A 15000-nucleotide genomic window follows, 5' to 3' on the forward strand; every position below is an offset into this window, starting at 1 on the left:
CAAACAAGAAGCCTTGGGGAACCCCGCAATCGGATTAAGCAAGCAGAGAGTATTCCACTGATAGATATCTGCTTACTTCTATTTTAGACAATATGATCTAAACTAGTTCAGAACTGTCCCTCGAAGCGCAACGGTGTTTTGCAACCGATTAACAAGGATCTCTTGCTGTTGATCTTGGGGATGCACATACGAGATTGAGTGTAAGAAATTAACCAAAGGTGAAGATAAATTGACCCTTTCAAATAGGAATAGAGGTGTAAAGGCTAGCCAAGTTAAGAATGTTGGAGTTCTGCGGATTTTAAAGAGATTAAAATCATTGGGTTCAGCAAAAGAGGTGATCCAACAAAAATGGTCTATTTTGGATCTCGAAAATACAGCATTGAATATATAACTCGCTACGTTATATTGGAGTGCTCTTCCTAACTGAAGAAAGAGAAGAACATTTATTGGTTGGGTTCCCGAAAAGGAACAACCATTGTTTGATGCCATTGCAAAATTGACAGTGCAAGCTGCAGGAATCTTGCAGATACGTTTACTAAGATAACAATATTATTTGCTCACATTTGTGAAATAGTTTGAGCGTAATTTTTACGTGCAGGAATAACCAAGAGATGTCCGCAACAAGGTATAAATGAAAATAACTCCCGGGTACGATATAAGGCACGCAACAAAAGTGTGACAACAAGCAGTTACCCTTTTTCACTATTATTTAATTAGTTTTACTCTGTTACAACTACTTCGGTTAAAGATTAAGTTAAAGCAGTTCGTAAAGCACGCTTTCTGTCTTTCATGACCTTTTCAAGCATGCATCTTGATTAACTTCGACTCCGTGTTCCACAGACTGTACACATCAATTCTTGACCTTCCTGATTCACTGGATTCTTTGTGTACACAAACTCTCACCAAGGACTTCATGATAAACTCGATTTCTTTATCTTCGTGCCTTTCAGCTATTGTCTCTTTCTTCTCTTCGGATATAGCAAAGTCGAAGGTTATCGCTCCACCAAAGTTATTGCAGTCGATTTTTAGCTTCATCACAGTTGTTGCATACATCAATCACGGCGGCCACGAGGGTAAGCCCTCGGGCAAGAGAGTTTTTTCTATTATTCAAGCCAGCTTTTATACTTTTACTCTAAGCATCTAGAATGTTCTGTTGCTATTTATAGTCTATTACAAGTTGAAACTATTTGCGGAAACTGCTGAGTCACATCAAAGAAATTTCTTAAATTACAGATTCTTAGTTAATTCTAGAAAAGTCTGGAATTGTATGACAGATAAACAAAAAATAACTCTGATCCTCATAACAAATTAAATAGTTTGACTTTCTTGTTCTTTATTTTTGTTACATCATGAATTTTCTATGACAGTCTTATTTAAATTGTCTTTCTTTGATGAATAAAGAAATAAGTTTTGTAGCTATCAGAAAAAAATTGCAATACACTGTAACTTTAATTATATTTCACAGTTATTTGCCAAAGGCAACGTGAGTGTACATCTGAGACGATAATTGTCTCCATAACTTCAAAGCTGAACAGCTTTACCTATTATTGATTAACGACACAGTTTATTTTTGTTTTAACAGTCACGAGTGCCTGTTGGTTTTGCTTTATATACACCAGCTAGTGCGGTGAATATAAAATTATTATTATCTCTATGGGAAACCACTCAAGCAATCAGATTGCTGGAAACTCTTTGTTCATCTCCGAAATTCTGCTAATTATTTATTATGGTTGCTTTTATTCCAGCCCAGCCCTTTTTATAGATCTAGCAGCATTCAGACATAGCCATTTGAAACTGTCATATAGCGGTTAAAACAAGTGAAGTAATAATAATATTTCACAGTTGCTTTTTTTTTTCTGATTTTGGAAACCTTTGATCAGTCGATATTCTGTGACTATAAGTAGTATAAGCAATTTAAGTTGTGTAAGGTTGCCTTAAGTTGCCTGATTTTTTGGGCAATTCTTTCTTAAGTTCCTTAAGTTGCTCTAAGTTTCGGCGACTTAAGGTCCCAGAGTAGGCCTGATGCAAAAAACTAACCGAAGACTAAACATTTATTTACAGTACCTAGCTGTAATTGTTTTTACTCTATTTTGTTAAAAGTTTTCCCAGATGAGGGCAAATGAGCTAAAGTTGCGTGACTTGCCACGCGTCACTGTTGTGTGACACCTAACGGCGCTAAACAAGACCCCTGTCGGAGGGTGCTCGGTTGGCTTTTCTTTGCCTAGCCTGCGGCTAGGAGTTTTACTGCTGACAAGCTGGTTGTCGTTTTCCCATTTAACATCTGGGAGCGAGGTTGAGATCCCAATGGATCTCTGAGCACCCTCCTGTAACCAGTTGGGCCCAGATTTTGGGGTTACCCAAAGGAGTACTTTCGACTGGCTCGATTTCTCCCTATACCCTGTAACTTGATATCCGCACGAGTCGTGAAATCAGTGTTCCAGAGAGTGGCCTACTCTCACTCACCACCTAGACTCCACCAGAATCATGTGCTATTGTGCATAAGGTATAATTTTCTTATAATATTAATGCAAGAATTTGTTTGATTAAGCTTGTGGGAAGGCAATTTTGTCCTACTCGTGATGGCTTGTGGTGAAACGCATCCGCATAACGCTCGCCTATATCTGCCTGCATTACCTTTGCACAGCTGATGTTCTCCAAAAATGTGATTTATGCAGTGTTTTCCCCATTTTCTGTTCTTCGAAGCTATTGCCAGTGTTAAAGGTTTGTTAAATTATTTCTGTAATTTTTGCTACACTCTAAGTGCCATTTTTGTTGATTTGCTCGAAGGAATTTCATTCAATATTTTGCTTAAACAGCGTTGCTCGCACTGTCCATCGAACAAAAATTTAGCTGGCTGGCGAATATGTGCAGTACAGTCAGTTGCACTACTTTTTGAGATTTTTTTCCTCGCAGATACAGAACTGCAAACTGAAAATTCTCATATGTTTGAAAACATACCTTTTAGCTTGACTTTGTCGAAAAAAAAGTAAAATTAAATCTATAGTGCATTTTGCGCAAACAACCGCTTTTGAAAACGAAAAGATATAACACGACACTTGATAAAAGTCGCATGCAGTAAGAAACAAATTTTACTTACCTCAACGAAAACTTTAATCTTCTCACCTAAAGAACAAACGCAAGCAGACTAATTGATAATTCTTTGAAACGTATCGTTCGAATTTGCTTCGTTTTTACAAGGAAATACATGCAGAATCGTGAAGTGTAAGTCGAAGTGTCCGGGAAATAGGGCAACATACTGTAAATTTTAATACCTGACGTGTTTACAGTTTACCAGTAAGTAGTGATATGATTTTAAATTTTCAACCATAATTTCTTAAAGCAGGGTGATAAGACATAGATGATTTGCATGAAAATTAATGCAGCCAGCTTGGCGACTTTTCAACTAGTCTTAACTAGCCTTCTTACACACATTTAGCATGGCTGACTTTTCATCGTGTGTCTTCATGGTAAAATCCCAGGGTTAATTTCAGCTTGGGTTATAATTGATATGCAGTTGGTTTGTTTTCGAGTAATAATCTCAGGTAGAAATTCATAATTTCAGTGGTTTAACCAACTTTAATATTCAATCTTCGTTCACTGTATAAAATCCGCACGGGTCATTGGTTAAAATTGATCACGTGAATTCCCGTTACCTAGCGACATCAAAGTGACAGAGTGCGTTATTACAATAACGCACAAAAACTGTGCAGTGTTCTTCAACTTCAAACGTACATGGCTTCAAGTTCAAGATTTCCCGAGGTTGAGGAGGAAAAAATTACTGAAATAATTTACTTGACGTCCGATAAAGTTGGGAACACTAAAGTAATAAAGTAATAAAGTCATTTGTTTTTCTGTAGTTCATTGTTTTCTCATCCAAACAGGTCGGGCGGGAAGCCATTGTAAGTCTATCGCCAGCAGTGAACTCAAATTTAATATTAAAAGGGTTAGAGACTGTTAGTTCAATACTCAGCTTCGCTTCGTGCAGTATTAAAAATTTCTCGTTCATTGTACAGTAAGAGCGTGCGTGTATTTGAAAACAAAACACTCACAACAGTCTCTAACCCGTAAATAAGAATACTGTGTAGTTGTTTATTTATTAGGGAGATTAAGCACGCGCGTTTTTGAGACGCGGACGGCAACCGGAAGAGAACATTTTGCGTGCCAGGACAGCGTTGTCTCCTAGATTTTTATACTACCGGTAATCATCTCTAATGGAGTAAAGATACTTGATAATGTAAATGTAGCTGTGTGAAGAGAAGTTAAAAGAGAAAACAGGTCACTTCCGGTTGCTGTCCGCGTCTTAAGCTCCCTATTATATCACTATTTTCTCTTCTTTATTATAACCCAGGAGTTGAAATTATCTTTATTATTTAAAATACACCGGTATATTCATCCCAAACAAAAGGGGCTTACCTGGCAATGACTCTGGGACGAAAGTCAGTAGAGAAATGGGGTACTTTTTTTGCAGACTGTGCGTAAGTGTTTTTTTTTTAATGAAAGTTAAAAGTTTTCGTACAAGATTCGATACTGCATGGATAACCACATTAATTTATCAAATTTTGCAGAGTCATTTCTTGTCGTCGAGGACCTCGCATCGATTAGCATCCGTTTTGGTAAGTTGCTCATTGCTACTCATTTCTTAAGAACCCAAACAAGTAATTTATGGGTGATAAACCAGTTCTGATGAATTTTGCGTTACTTTTTGTTAGTGACTATGTCAGAATCCCTTATAAGTTTATTTTCTAAAGTGATCACCATCACTCATGATCAGTTGCAAATGACGCATCCAAATGATCCACCAGTATTTATTATCAGTTAATATTTTTTTCAGCCGGATTCATTATTCCTGCTCAGAAGGTTATGTTAAAGAGGAACATTGCCAGGTATTTAGTAACATTAGCTTGCTGGGTGTAATAAGTTATTTGTCGGTCATTTGATTGAACTATACCCAGCCTCTATTCTTTCCTTACACATCGAGAAAGTAAGTCATGTATTTTGATAAATTTTTCGTTTTCAGTCACTTGATCTTGATCCACGGTGTTTGCGTAGGCGTAAATGATTTGTGTTAGAAAGTTATTTCCCACTAGATAATGTTTCATCGAAAGACTTGGCAGTGGATAACCACGTGAAATTAAAATTTTTAGAGTTACAAAAATGGGGCAAGACAAGAAGGAAACGCTTGCAGACAAACCCCTGCATTTTGAAAACCGGCAAGTTGACCTGTCATGCATATCATCGGCTGTCATAAATTGACCAAGAAAATATTTGGTTTTCCATAGTGGAAATTGAACTTTGAAAATTATTGAAAATGCTACCTCTCTATCAACTCAAAATCAAGGAAAGCTTTCATATTGAGCGGTTGAAGCCCTAAGTTGACAAACAAGTAAATCTCAAAAGTGTGGTTGTATTTTTTAAAATATTAGTAACACTTGTGCTATCCAGATCATTTGGAAAATAACGATAATAATGACCAATATTAGAAAACAGGTACTCTACCCGAATGCCTTCAAATCCAATTATGGAAATGTTCTCTTAAGGATTTCCTGTGATGATAAGATTTTAATGTTTGGTAAGGCAAATTGCATGCAGCAGCTAACCACTATAAAGAGGTTCCAAATGTTGAAAACATGTGCGTGTTATGAAATGTCAGCATACCTGAAATCCGAGAGACTGTTGTTGTTTAACTATTAGGTTGATGGCAGGTCACCTGACCTGCTTGTTGTTATGATACTTGGAATTTTATTGCAGAAGCAAGTGCGACACTGTTCGTAGCTGTTCCTTTAATTTTAACATCACATTCTTGAATAGGTACTAGGTTTTCAAAGCACGATTTTCTGTTCAGTGGTTTAACACCTTGTTCTTGGTGCTTGTGTACGTAGAGTCTCGCACTTGGTTCTGCAATAAAATTCCAAGTGTCGTAACAACAAGCAGGTCAGGTGATCTGCCATCAAGTGTTGGGCACCTTATCTTCTGCAGAACTGCTAATAACAGGCTATTATATATATTTGAGCGTAATCAAGTAACTAAGATAAGATGGCGCTGATCCATGAATTAATTTAAATCTTATACCTGATTCAATAGGCAATGAAGTTCGTAGAGAGCTAGTATAGTGTATGGTTAGAACCCAAATGACAACGAACAACATACGGTATTTACCCGCGGATATGCCGCACTCGCGAATAGGCCGCACCCCAAACTTTCAATGGTTTTCATGGGAAAAAAATAGTGAGGTCGAGTACCTGGATAAATAAAGCGAAGTTTGAAATCAACAACAGCTAATGCGTATCAAGTCAAATTTATTTTTGACAATAATTTCTACATGAACGTGAAAATATTCAAACTATAAACTGAAACTTCTCTTCGCTAACATTTTATACACAGAATACTTAAAGACAATTTTTTTTCGAAACAAGATTTTGTGCCTTATATACTGAAGCGTAACGCTCATAAACGCGTTCGCCAAAATCGTAAACAAGTTGTAATGTGTTTACAACTTTCAGAATATCTAAATAAAAACTGTTATACATTCCGCGATCAATTTTCCGATCGAAAAAGCTGCACAACACAGTTTATTTATTCTCCTATCAAAATTGAAATCCATTGAAATCACTTTCATCAACGTCATTTTCACCAAAAATGTCACGGTATTCTTGTTAATTCATTTCCAAGACGGCAACTTCATCTTCACAAGCATAGAATAGTTCACCTTCTTCGTCTGCAATTGACACCACTCCATCATCGTCAGCAAACGGATCACTTTCATCCATTTCTTCCCAGAGAATGTCGTCTTCAGTACCATCAAGTGTGTCCGTGATGCAGCATTTGAGAAATGAGCGTTTGATGGTGTCTGGGTAAGCATTTCCTTGCCTGGATCAGCATTTAAAGAGTAAAACAAACAAAAAAATCGTCACCAGGAAAGCGTGATCATAGATGAAACGTTTGAATACAACCGTGCAAAACCTGTAAGAGCTGGACTGGTTACTGCTGACTGCTGACCAAAACGAAAAGGACTCACTAGTTCCTGGTCTGGTCTCTCAGGTGTTATCCAAGATGGCGGAGGATGACAATCTTTCTACGCAGCAAGATTCGAAAGATACTGGAGTTCATTGAAAGGATTAAGTGCTGACTTGGAGTGTATAATTTTTCGAGAGTAATGCATCATGTTCCTTTTGGAATAAGGCCGATTATGAGACTCAGAGAGCATCAAACAAGGTAATCCGTTGATTGGTTTTTCTCACAACCTATTGAATACATCGGAATAAAAGCTTTCTTTTTCATTTCTCCGTGTACAGAGTGCTTTTATGTTCAAAGTTTGGAGCTTTTAAAGGACATTGCGTGAGCTAAGTAAATGTATTAACTCTAAAGATATCACATTCACATTCATAAGCTATTTCAGAGAACTATGTGACCTTTAAATAGTATTGCAATAGTAATGGCATATGCTTTACACAGACTGAACTATGTAATGTAGCAAGTTACATAGTTATTACATAGCAAGTAAGGAGCAGTAAATATCCTTTATATAGCTCAACATTAAGTCTGTAATAGGTAGTATCTGCTCAATATCTTAATTTAAGTGATTTCACTTAAGCTTACCCGCATGTGCGAGCAAAAGCCTAGCCTCTGTATTCAGAGAACAATCCAACACTTTATAACTTCTCATGTGTGCCTTGATGTCCTTATCACATTTTGCTATTATTACGTGTTGAACCTTTGCTGGATTGTCAGAACTTGGGCCACAAATTCCCCCAAAAAACTCAGAATAGAACCGCATGCAGTCATAATGGTCTGTGTGCTTTGTCCTAATCTCTTGCTCTGACGACACAATCACAGCACAACTCACAAAAGTCACGAAGCGTTCGACTGGTTCGATGGTTGTTTGAGGGCTTCGAGGAAAATCCAAGCAGCGTATGCTTATATAAAGGGGGATACCTTTCTTTGTTTGTTTTGCAGGTATGTTCACAAAGTTAATTAAGGAAACTTGTTTGATTTTCAAGTCACTCCTTCGTTATTTCTAAAAAAGCGATTCAAACATGTGACATTTTGGAGTCGTTTTCACTCACTCACAAGGCCCCTTACCGAAAAAGTCGCCGTCCAGGTAAAATAATTATCGAAACAAAGTGAAACATATTTTTCTAAAAATGGTTTTGGTAGTCCTTTATTGTGACAAAGTTTGGCAAATTTCCATTTTTTTATCTTGCACGGTCTTAGGGGAAAATTGCTGAGAGGCGCTCTTAATCTACAAAGAATCATTGTTTTGATAGTTATATATATATATGGATTATCTTGCAAAAATTTTATTGTTACACTCACTGTGGCTGATGATGATGTTTGAAACATCGAGGCATGTTCCTTAATCTCAAAAGTGTGGTTGTATTTTTAGTAACACTTGTGCTATCCATTTCATTTGATAATATTGACCAATATTAGAAAACAGATACTCTACCCAAAGGCCTCCAAGTTCAATCATGGAAATCTTCTCATAAGAATTTAACGCAACGATAGCATTTTAATGTTTGGTAAGGCAAATTGCATGCGGCAGCTAACCGCTATAAAGAGGATCCAAATGTTGAAAACAAGTGCTTCTTATTAGATGTCAGTGTACCTGAAATCCGAAAGACAACCATTCACTATACTAGCTCTCTACGAACTTCATTGGTTTCCCATTGCCTATCGAATCAGGTTTAAGATTTAAACCAATTCATAGATGAGCGCCTTCTTATCTTAGTGACGTGATTACGCTTGAATAATAGCCTATTATTAGCAGTTCTGCAGAAGATAAGGTGCCCATTCTTTGAAGGCACGTCGCCTGACCTACGTGTTGTTACCACACTTGGAGTTTTATTGCAGAAGCAAGTGCAACACTATTTGCAGCTGTCCCTTTAATTTTTACATCACTTTCTTTAATACGTACACAAGCACGAAGAAGAAGGTGTTAACCCACTGAACAGAAAATTGTGCTTGAAAACCTAGTAGTTAGACAACAATAAGAACCCGAATGAAAACGAACAGGATACTTAAGACTCCATTGGTAGTACGGTGTCTAAGTGGCTACCCATATGTACGCATCTCGTACCTACTTTTTTAAACAACGCCGAGAAATACGAAAACACAATAGGTTCAATGCCCTGACTACAGGATGCTAAACTGGCACAGCAAGATTAATTGAGCAGTGAAGGAATAACTATCTTAAGCCAAAATTTCGAAAGAAAATGCCTTTCTTCATCAGGGTTTCCCAAGGAATGATTTTGGTTTATGGAGAAAGAGAGGGAAAGGCATAATTTGAATGGCCGGATTATGAATCTCTAGTATAAAAACGGCCAATTCTGTCCTGACGAGCAGCCTTTCTCAATGAAAACGTGTGAGCAGTTCAGTTAGCTCATTCAAAGTCCCTGGATCAAAATACATGGAGTAACCAGGTATCCAGACAAAAAAAATTGTGGCCAAAAAACAAGCAATTCCGACATTGGATAGATTTAGACCTGAAATAAAAATTACGAGTTTGACGTCAATTGCAGAAAATTGAATATTACACTCTTAATGGCATCCCCTCCTGTCTTTTTGGTGTCAGCTACATACCGGCAGCAAAGCATATCTTAGGAACTTTTAATTAGCTTTCGATAATAAAGATGAAATGGAATGCTATCGCTTTTCTATAGGCTGTTTTTTCCTCATTTACATGATAGAATTTCTATTCATAATATTATTATTGTATTATTATTATTATTATTATAGTATTCATTATTATTGTATAAAACGCTCTTAGTCTGTCAAATGCTCAAGTATTTATTCTGTAACAACTGTCTGCATTAGCTGAAATCATTCATTGGGAAACCCTGATAAAGAAAGGCATTTTTCTTTAAAAATATTGGCTAAAGATAGTTATTCCCTCACTGTTCAATCAATCTTGCTGTGCCTTTTTAGCATCCTGTACTCAGAGCATTGAACCTATTGTGTTTTTGTTCATTTATCTTCTAGGTGCACCCCAGATTTCTGAGAAAAACTTCCTGGTTTTGATTATCAACAATGGTGGATAGAAAGTTGGACGTTTTGGAGTGGCATATGCAAGAGCTTAGCGTTGCAAGAAAAGAGGGAGACAGACAAGGCGAGGGTTTAGCTTATTTCAATCTTGGTAGATACTATCAGCGCACAGCTGACTTAAATCAGGCCATAACAAATTACACAAAAGCATTGGCCATTTTTAAGGAAGTGGGTTTCAGGGCTGGAGAAGGAAGAGCTTATTGCAATCTCGGCATTGCTTATGACAGTCTTGGTAATTTCAAGCAAGCCATAGAGTACCACCATCAACGTCTTAGTATTGCAAAAGAGGTAGGGGACAGGGCCGGAGAAGGAAGAGCTTTTAGCAATCTTGGCAACGCTTATGACAGTCTTGGTAATTTCAAGCAAGCCCTAGAGTACCACCATCAACATCTTAGTATAGCAAAAGAGGTAGGGGACAGGGCCGGAGAAGGAAGAGCTTATAGCAATCTTGGCAACGCTTATGACAGTCTTGGTAATTTCAAGCAAGCCATAGAGTACCACCATCAACGTCTTAGTATTGCAAAAGAGGTAGGGGACAGGGCCGGAGAAGGAAGAGCTTATGGCAATCTTGGCAACGCTTATGACAGTCTTGGTAATTTCAAGCAAGCCCTAGAGTACCACCATCAACACCTTAGTATAGCAAAAGAGGTAGGGGACAGGGCCGGAGAAGGAAGAGCTTATAGCAATCTTGGCAACGCTTATGACAGTCTTGGTAATTTCAAGCAAGCCATAGAGTACCACCATCAACGTCTTAGTATTGCAAAAGAGGTAGGGGACAGGGCCGGAGAAGGAAGAGCTTATGGCAATCTCGGCAACGCTTATGACAGTCTTGGTAATTTCAAGCAAGCCATAGAGTACCACCATCAACGTCTTAGTATTGCAAAAGAGGTAGGGGACAGGGCCGGAGAAGGAATAGTTTATAACAATCTCGGCAACGCTTATCAAAGACTTGGTAATTTCAAGCAAGCCATAGAGTACCACCATCAAGATCTTAGTATTGCGAAAGAGGTAGGGGACAGGGCCGGGGAAGGAGCAGCCTATGGCAATCTCGGCATTGCTTTTCAAAGTCTTGGTAATTTCAAGCAAGCCATAGAGTACCACCATCAACGTCTTAGTATTGCAAAAGAGGTAGGGGACAGGGCTGGAGAAGGAAGAGCTTTTAGCAATCTTGGCAACGCTTATGACAGTCTTGGTAATTTCAAGCAAGCGCTAGAGTACCACCATCAAGATCTTAGTATCGCGAAAGAGGTAGGGGACAAGGCCGGAGAGGGAAGAGCTTATTGCAATCTCGGCATTGCTTTTCGAAGTCTTGGTAATTTCAAGCAAGCCATACAGTACCACCATCAACATCTTAGTATTGCAAAAGAGGTAGGGGCTAGGACCGGAGAAGAAGCAGCCTATGCCAATCTCGGCAACGCTTATCACAGTCTTGGTAATTTCAAGCAAGCCATAGAGTACGACCATCAATGTCTTAGTATTGCAAAAGAGGTAGGGGACAGGGCCGGAGAAGGAAAAGCTTATTGCAATCTCGGGAATGCTTATCAAAGTCTTGGTAATTTCAAGCTAGCCATAGAGTACCACCATCAAGATCTTAGTATTGCAAAAGAAGTAGGGGACAGGGCTGGAGAAGGAAAAGCTTATTGCAATCTCGGGAATGCTTATCAAAGTCTTGGTAATTTCAAGCAAGCCATACAGTACCACCATCAACATCTTAGTATTGCAAAAGAGGTAGGGGACAGGGATGGAGAAGGAAAAGCTTATTGCAATCTCGGGAATGCTTATCAAAGTCTTGGTAATTTCAAGCAAGCCATAGAGTACCATCATCAAGATCTTAGTATTGCGAAAGAGGTAGGGGACAGGGCCGGAGAAGGAAAAGCTTATTGCAATCTCGGCAACGCTTATGACAGTATTGGTAATTTCAAGCAAGCCATAGAGTACCACCATCAAGGTCTTAGTATTGCAAAAGAAGTAGGGGACAGGGCCGGAGAAGGAAGAGCTTATTGCAATCTCGGCAATGCTTATCAAAGTCTTGGTAATTTCAAGCAAGCCATAGAGTACCACCATCAAGATCTTAGTATTGCAAAAGAAGTAGGGGACAGGGCCGGAGAAGGAAGAGCTTATTGCAATCTCGGCAATGCTTATCGAAGTCTTGGTAATTTCAAGCAAGCCATAGAGTACCACCATCAAGATCTTAGTATTGCAAAAGATGTAGGGGACAAGGCCGGAGAAGGAAGAGCTTATTGCAATCTCGGCATTGCTTTTCGAAGTCTTGGTAATTTCAAGCAAGCCATACAGTACCACCATCAACATCTTAGTATTGCAAAAGAGGTAGGGGACAGGGCCGGAGAAGGAAAAGCTTATTGCAATCTCGGGAATGCTTATCAAAGTCTTGGTAATTTCAAGCAAGCCATAGAGTACCACCATCAAGATCTTAGTATTGCGAAAGAGGTAGGGGACAGGGCCGGAGAAGGAAAAGCTTATTGCAATCTCGGCAACGCTTATGACAGTATTGGTAATTTCAAGCAAGCCATAGAGTACCACCATCAAGATCTTAGTATTGCAAAAGAAGTAGGGGACAGGGCCGGAGAAGGAAGAGCTTATTGCAATCTCGGGAATGCTTATCAAAGTCTTGGTAATTTCAAGCAAGCCATAGAGTACCACCATCAAGATCTTAGTATTTGCAAGGAAACAGAGGACCCAATAGGGCTGGCAGGTGCATGTTATTGTATTGGTCTTGATCATAAGTTTTTTGGCTCCTTGAGCAAAGCTCTTAATTACTATCGTCTAAGCATTTATTATTTTGATGAAGTTAGACTTCTTTGCTCAGAGGATGCATGGAAAATAAGCTTTCGTGACACAAAGGGGTTTGTGTACACCGCTCTGTGGACAGCGCTCTTGAAAAATGGAGAGGTTGATGAAGCTTTGTATGCTGCTGAGCAAGGACGAGCACAAGCTTTGGCAGACATTTTAAAGATGCAATGCAGCATTGATGAGAAACCAACGATGAAGGTAACTATCTCTTTGGTTATGAAAGATCTACCTTCACAAACTGTTTTCACAGCGCTTGAAGGGAACACGGTCAGCTTCTGGTTGCTAAGAGATGATATTGGAATAAACTTTAGACAAAAGAAAATCGAAAATGGAAGCGCTGAATCTGTGATTGGAAGTCTTTTTGAACAGGTCAAGAAGGGGACCGTTGTACGATGTGAGAATCGTTCCCTTGACAGACAACACAGTGACTTCTCGAGCAGTAGGGATGGTGTTGAAGAAACTGTTCAGTCCTTGTGCTTCTCTGTGCACTCTTTGCAGCCCTTGTATGATGTCTTAGTCAGTCCTATCGCAGACTTGCTCCAGCGTGATGATGACTTAGTCTTTGTTCCTGATGGTCACTTTTGCCTGGCTCCTTTTTCTGCATTGAGTGACTCTGTGAGGATCCGTGCAATTCCCTCGCTGACAGCTTTAAAATTGATCACTATTGCACCTGATGATTTCCAAAGTAAGAATGAAGCGCTTCTTGTGGGCGATCCGTGCTTGAAGGAAGTCACTTATGGCACTGGTGAACCCATGTATGCACAGCTGCCATGTGCAAAAAAAGAGGTGGATATGATTGGAGAACTTCTGCAGACTGTGCCTCTTACAGGAAAAAATGCAACGAAAGCTGAGGTGCTGCAAAGAATGAGGTCAGTTGCTTTAATCCACATTGCTGCACATGGAGATCCCGAATTTGGAGAAATTGCTTTGGCCCCAAATCCCGAACGCACATGCGAGATCCCTAAAAAGGAAGATTACATGTTATCATTGAGCGATGTTCATGCAGTTCGTCTTCAGGCAAGACTGGTTGTGCTTAGTTGCTGTCATAGTGGCCAGGGAGAGGTAAAATCTGAGGGTATTGTGGGAATAGCCAGGGCTTTCCTGTGTGCTGGTGCCCGGTCTGTTCTGGTGTCACTCTGGGCAATTGGCGACAAGGTGACCTTGAGGTTCATGAAGAGTTTCTACCAACACTTGGCAGATAGAAAAAGTGCAAGTACAGCTCTTCACCATGCTATGAAATCTCTTCGGGAGACAAAGAATTATTCTGCCATAAAACACTGGGCACCATTTGTGCTAATTGGCGATGATGTCACCTTTGAATTTGGGCAACACGAACATGAAAAGAATGGTAAGTGCTATTTAAATATAACTTTCATAACTGAATCGCCGTACTTTGTACATGTTTTGAATCAGCAACTTGTCGAAAGGAGCAGGTATGTTCTTCACAGAGAAATGGTTTCAAAATCATTTGTTAGTGTGGTTATTTTTACTCGAACCGCTTTGGCTAATACCTGAAATAAATAATGTCTGCAGGTAGCGAGTCAGCTACTTTGGCCTTTCGCAGATAGCTAGCTGTTTGAGCCGTGTTATGATGGACTGACAGTGAAACTAATCGGTGATTGCCAGTTACGTACGTGAAGTTAGCTATCGAGGTCTTACAGTCTACATGTCAAAGTAACACTGAATAGGAATTGTTGACATTAACTAAGCACAAACATTTCATGAATTAAGTTAACTGTTATATTATTTACTTGTTAATCAGAACGAAATTCCTTATTGCTTTTTAACCCTTTTAACCCACTATTTGTTTCTTTCTTTAATTTGTTTTTTCAGAAACGATGGGTAAAACGTGCCTTGTTTTGTAAGCATCTGTACGAGGATTAGTTAATCACTTCTTAGAAATCAGGGGCTTGGCAAAACGGTTTGCCTCTAAAACTGAGGATCTAGCCGTCGTGTTATTTTGGCCCTTGAAAATACTTGAAATACTTGTTGTGGGAGGCAAATGTCTATAAGCTAAAAAACAACCTAGGAAAGTAGAAATGTTTGGAAATTAGAAATTTTAATGTAGCATTCACATTCAAATGATATGGAAATTCTCGAGGAGAAGAATTCTGTTGATCATTAAAATGTCCGTCAATAATCGTTGCC

The 15000-nt window shown here is 39.0% G+C and overlaps 1 protein-coding gene across 6 annotated transcripts in view; it reads left to right on the forward strand.

Annotated features, from left to right (window-relative positions):
* LOC138051306 (tetratricopeptide repeat protein 28-like) overlaps positions 1-15000 on the forward strand; it is a 51422-nt gene that overhangs the window by 34834 nt on the left and 1588 nt on the right. For all 6 annotated transcript variants that reach the window (XM_068897484.1, XM_068897486.1, XM_068897483.1 and 3 more), the window contains 4 exons: positions 4566-4613; positions 4832-4883; positions 9979-14200; positions 14686-15000. The exon at positions 14686-15000 is cut by the window's right edge and continues 1588 nt beyond it. In XM_068897484.1, coding sequence (XP_068753585.1) covers positions 10027-14200; positions 14686-14717 — 4206 coding nt within the window. In that variant the 5' untranslated portion in view covers positions 4566-4613; positions 4832-4883; positions 9979-10026 and the 3' untranslated portion in view covers positions 14718-15000. The remainder of the gene's footprint in view (positions 1-4565; positions 4614-4831; positions 4884-9978; positions 14201-14685) is intronic.

The sequence above is a fragment of the Montipora capricornis genome, chromosome 6, assembly GCF_036669925.1.
Source record: "Montipora capricornis isolate CH-2021 chromosome 6, ASM3666992v2, whole genome shotgun sequence".
Taxonomy (NCBI): domain Eukaryota; kingdom Metazoa; phylum Cnidaria; class Anthozoa; order Scleractinia; family Acroporidae; genus Montipora; species Montipora capricornis.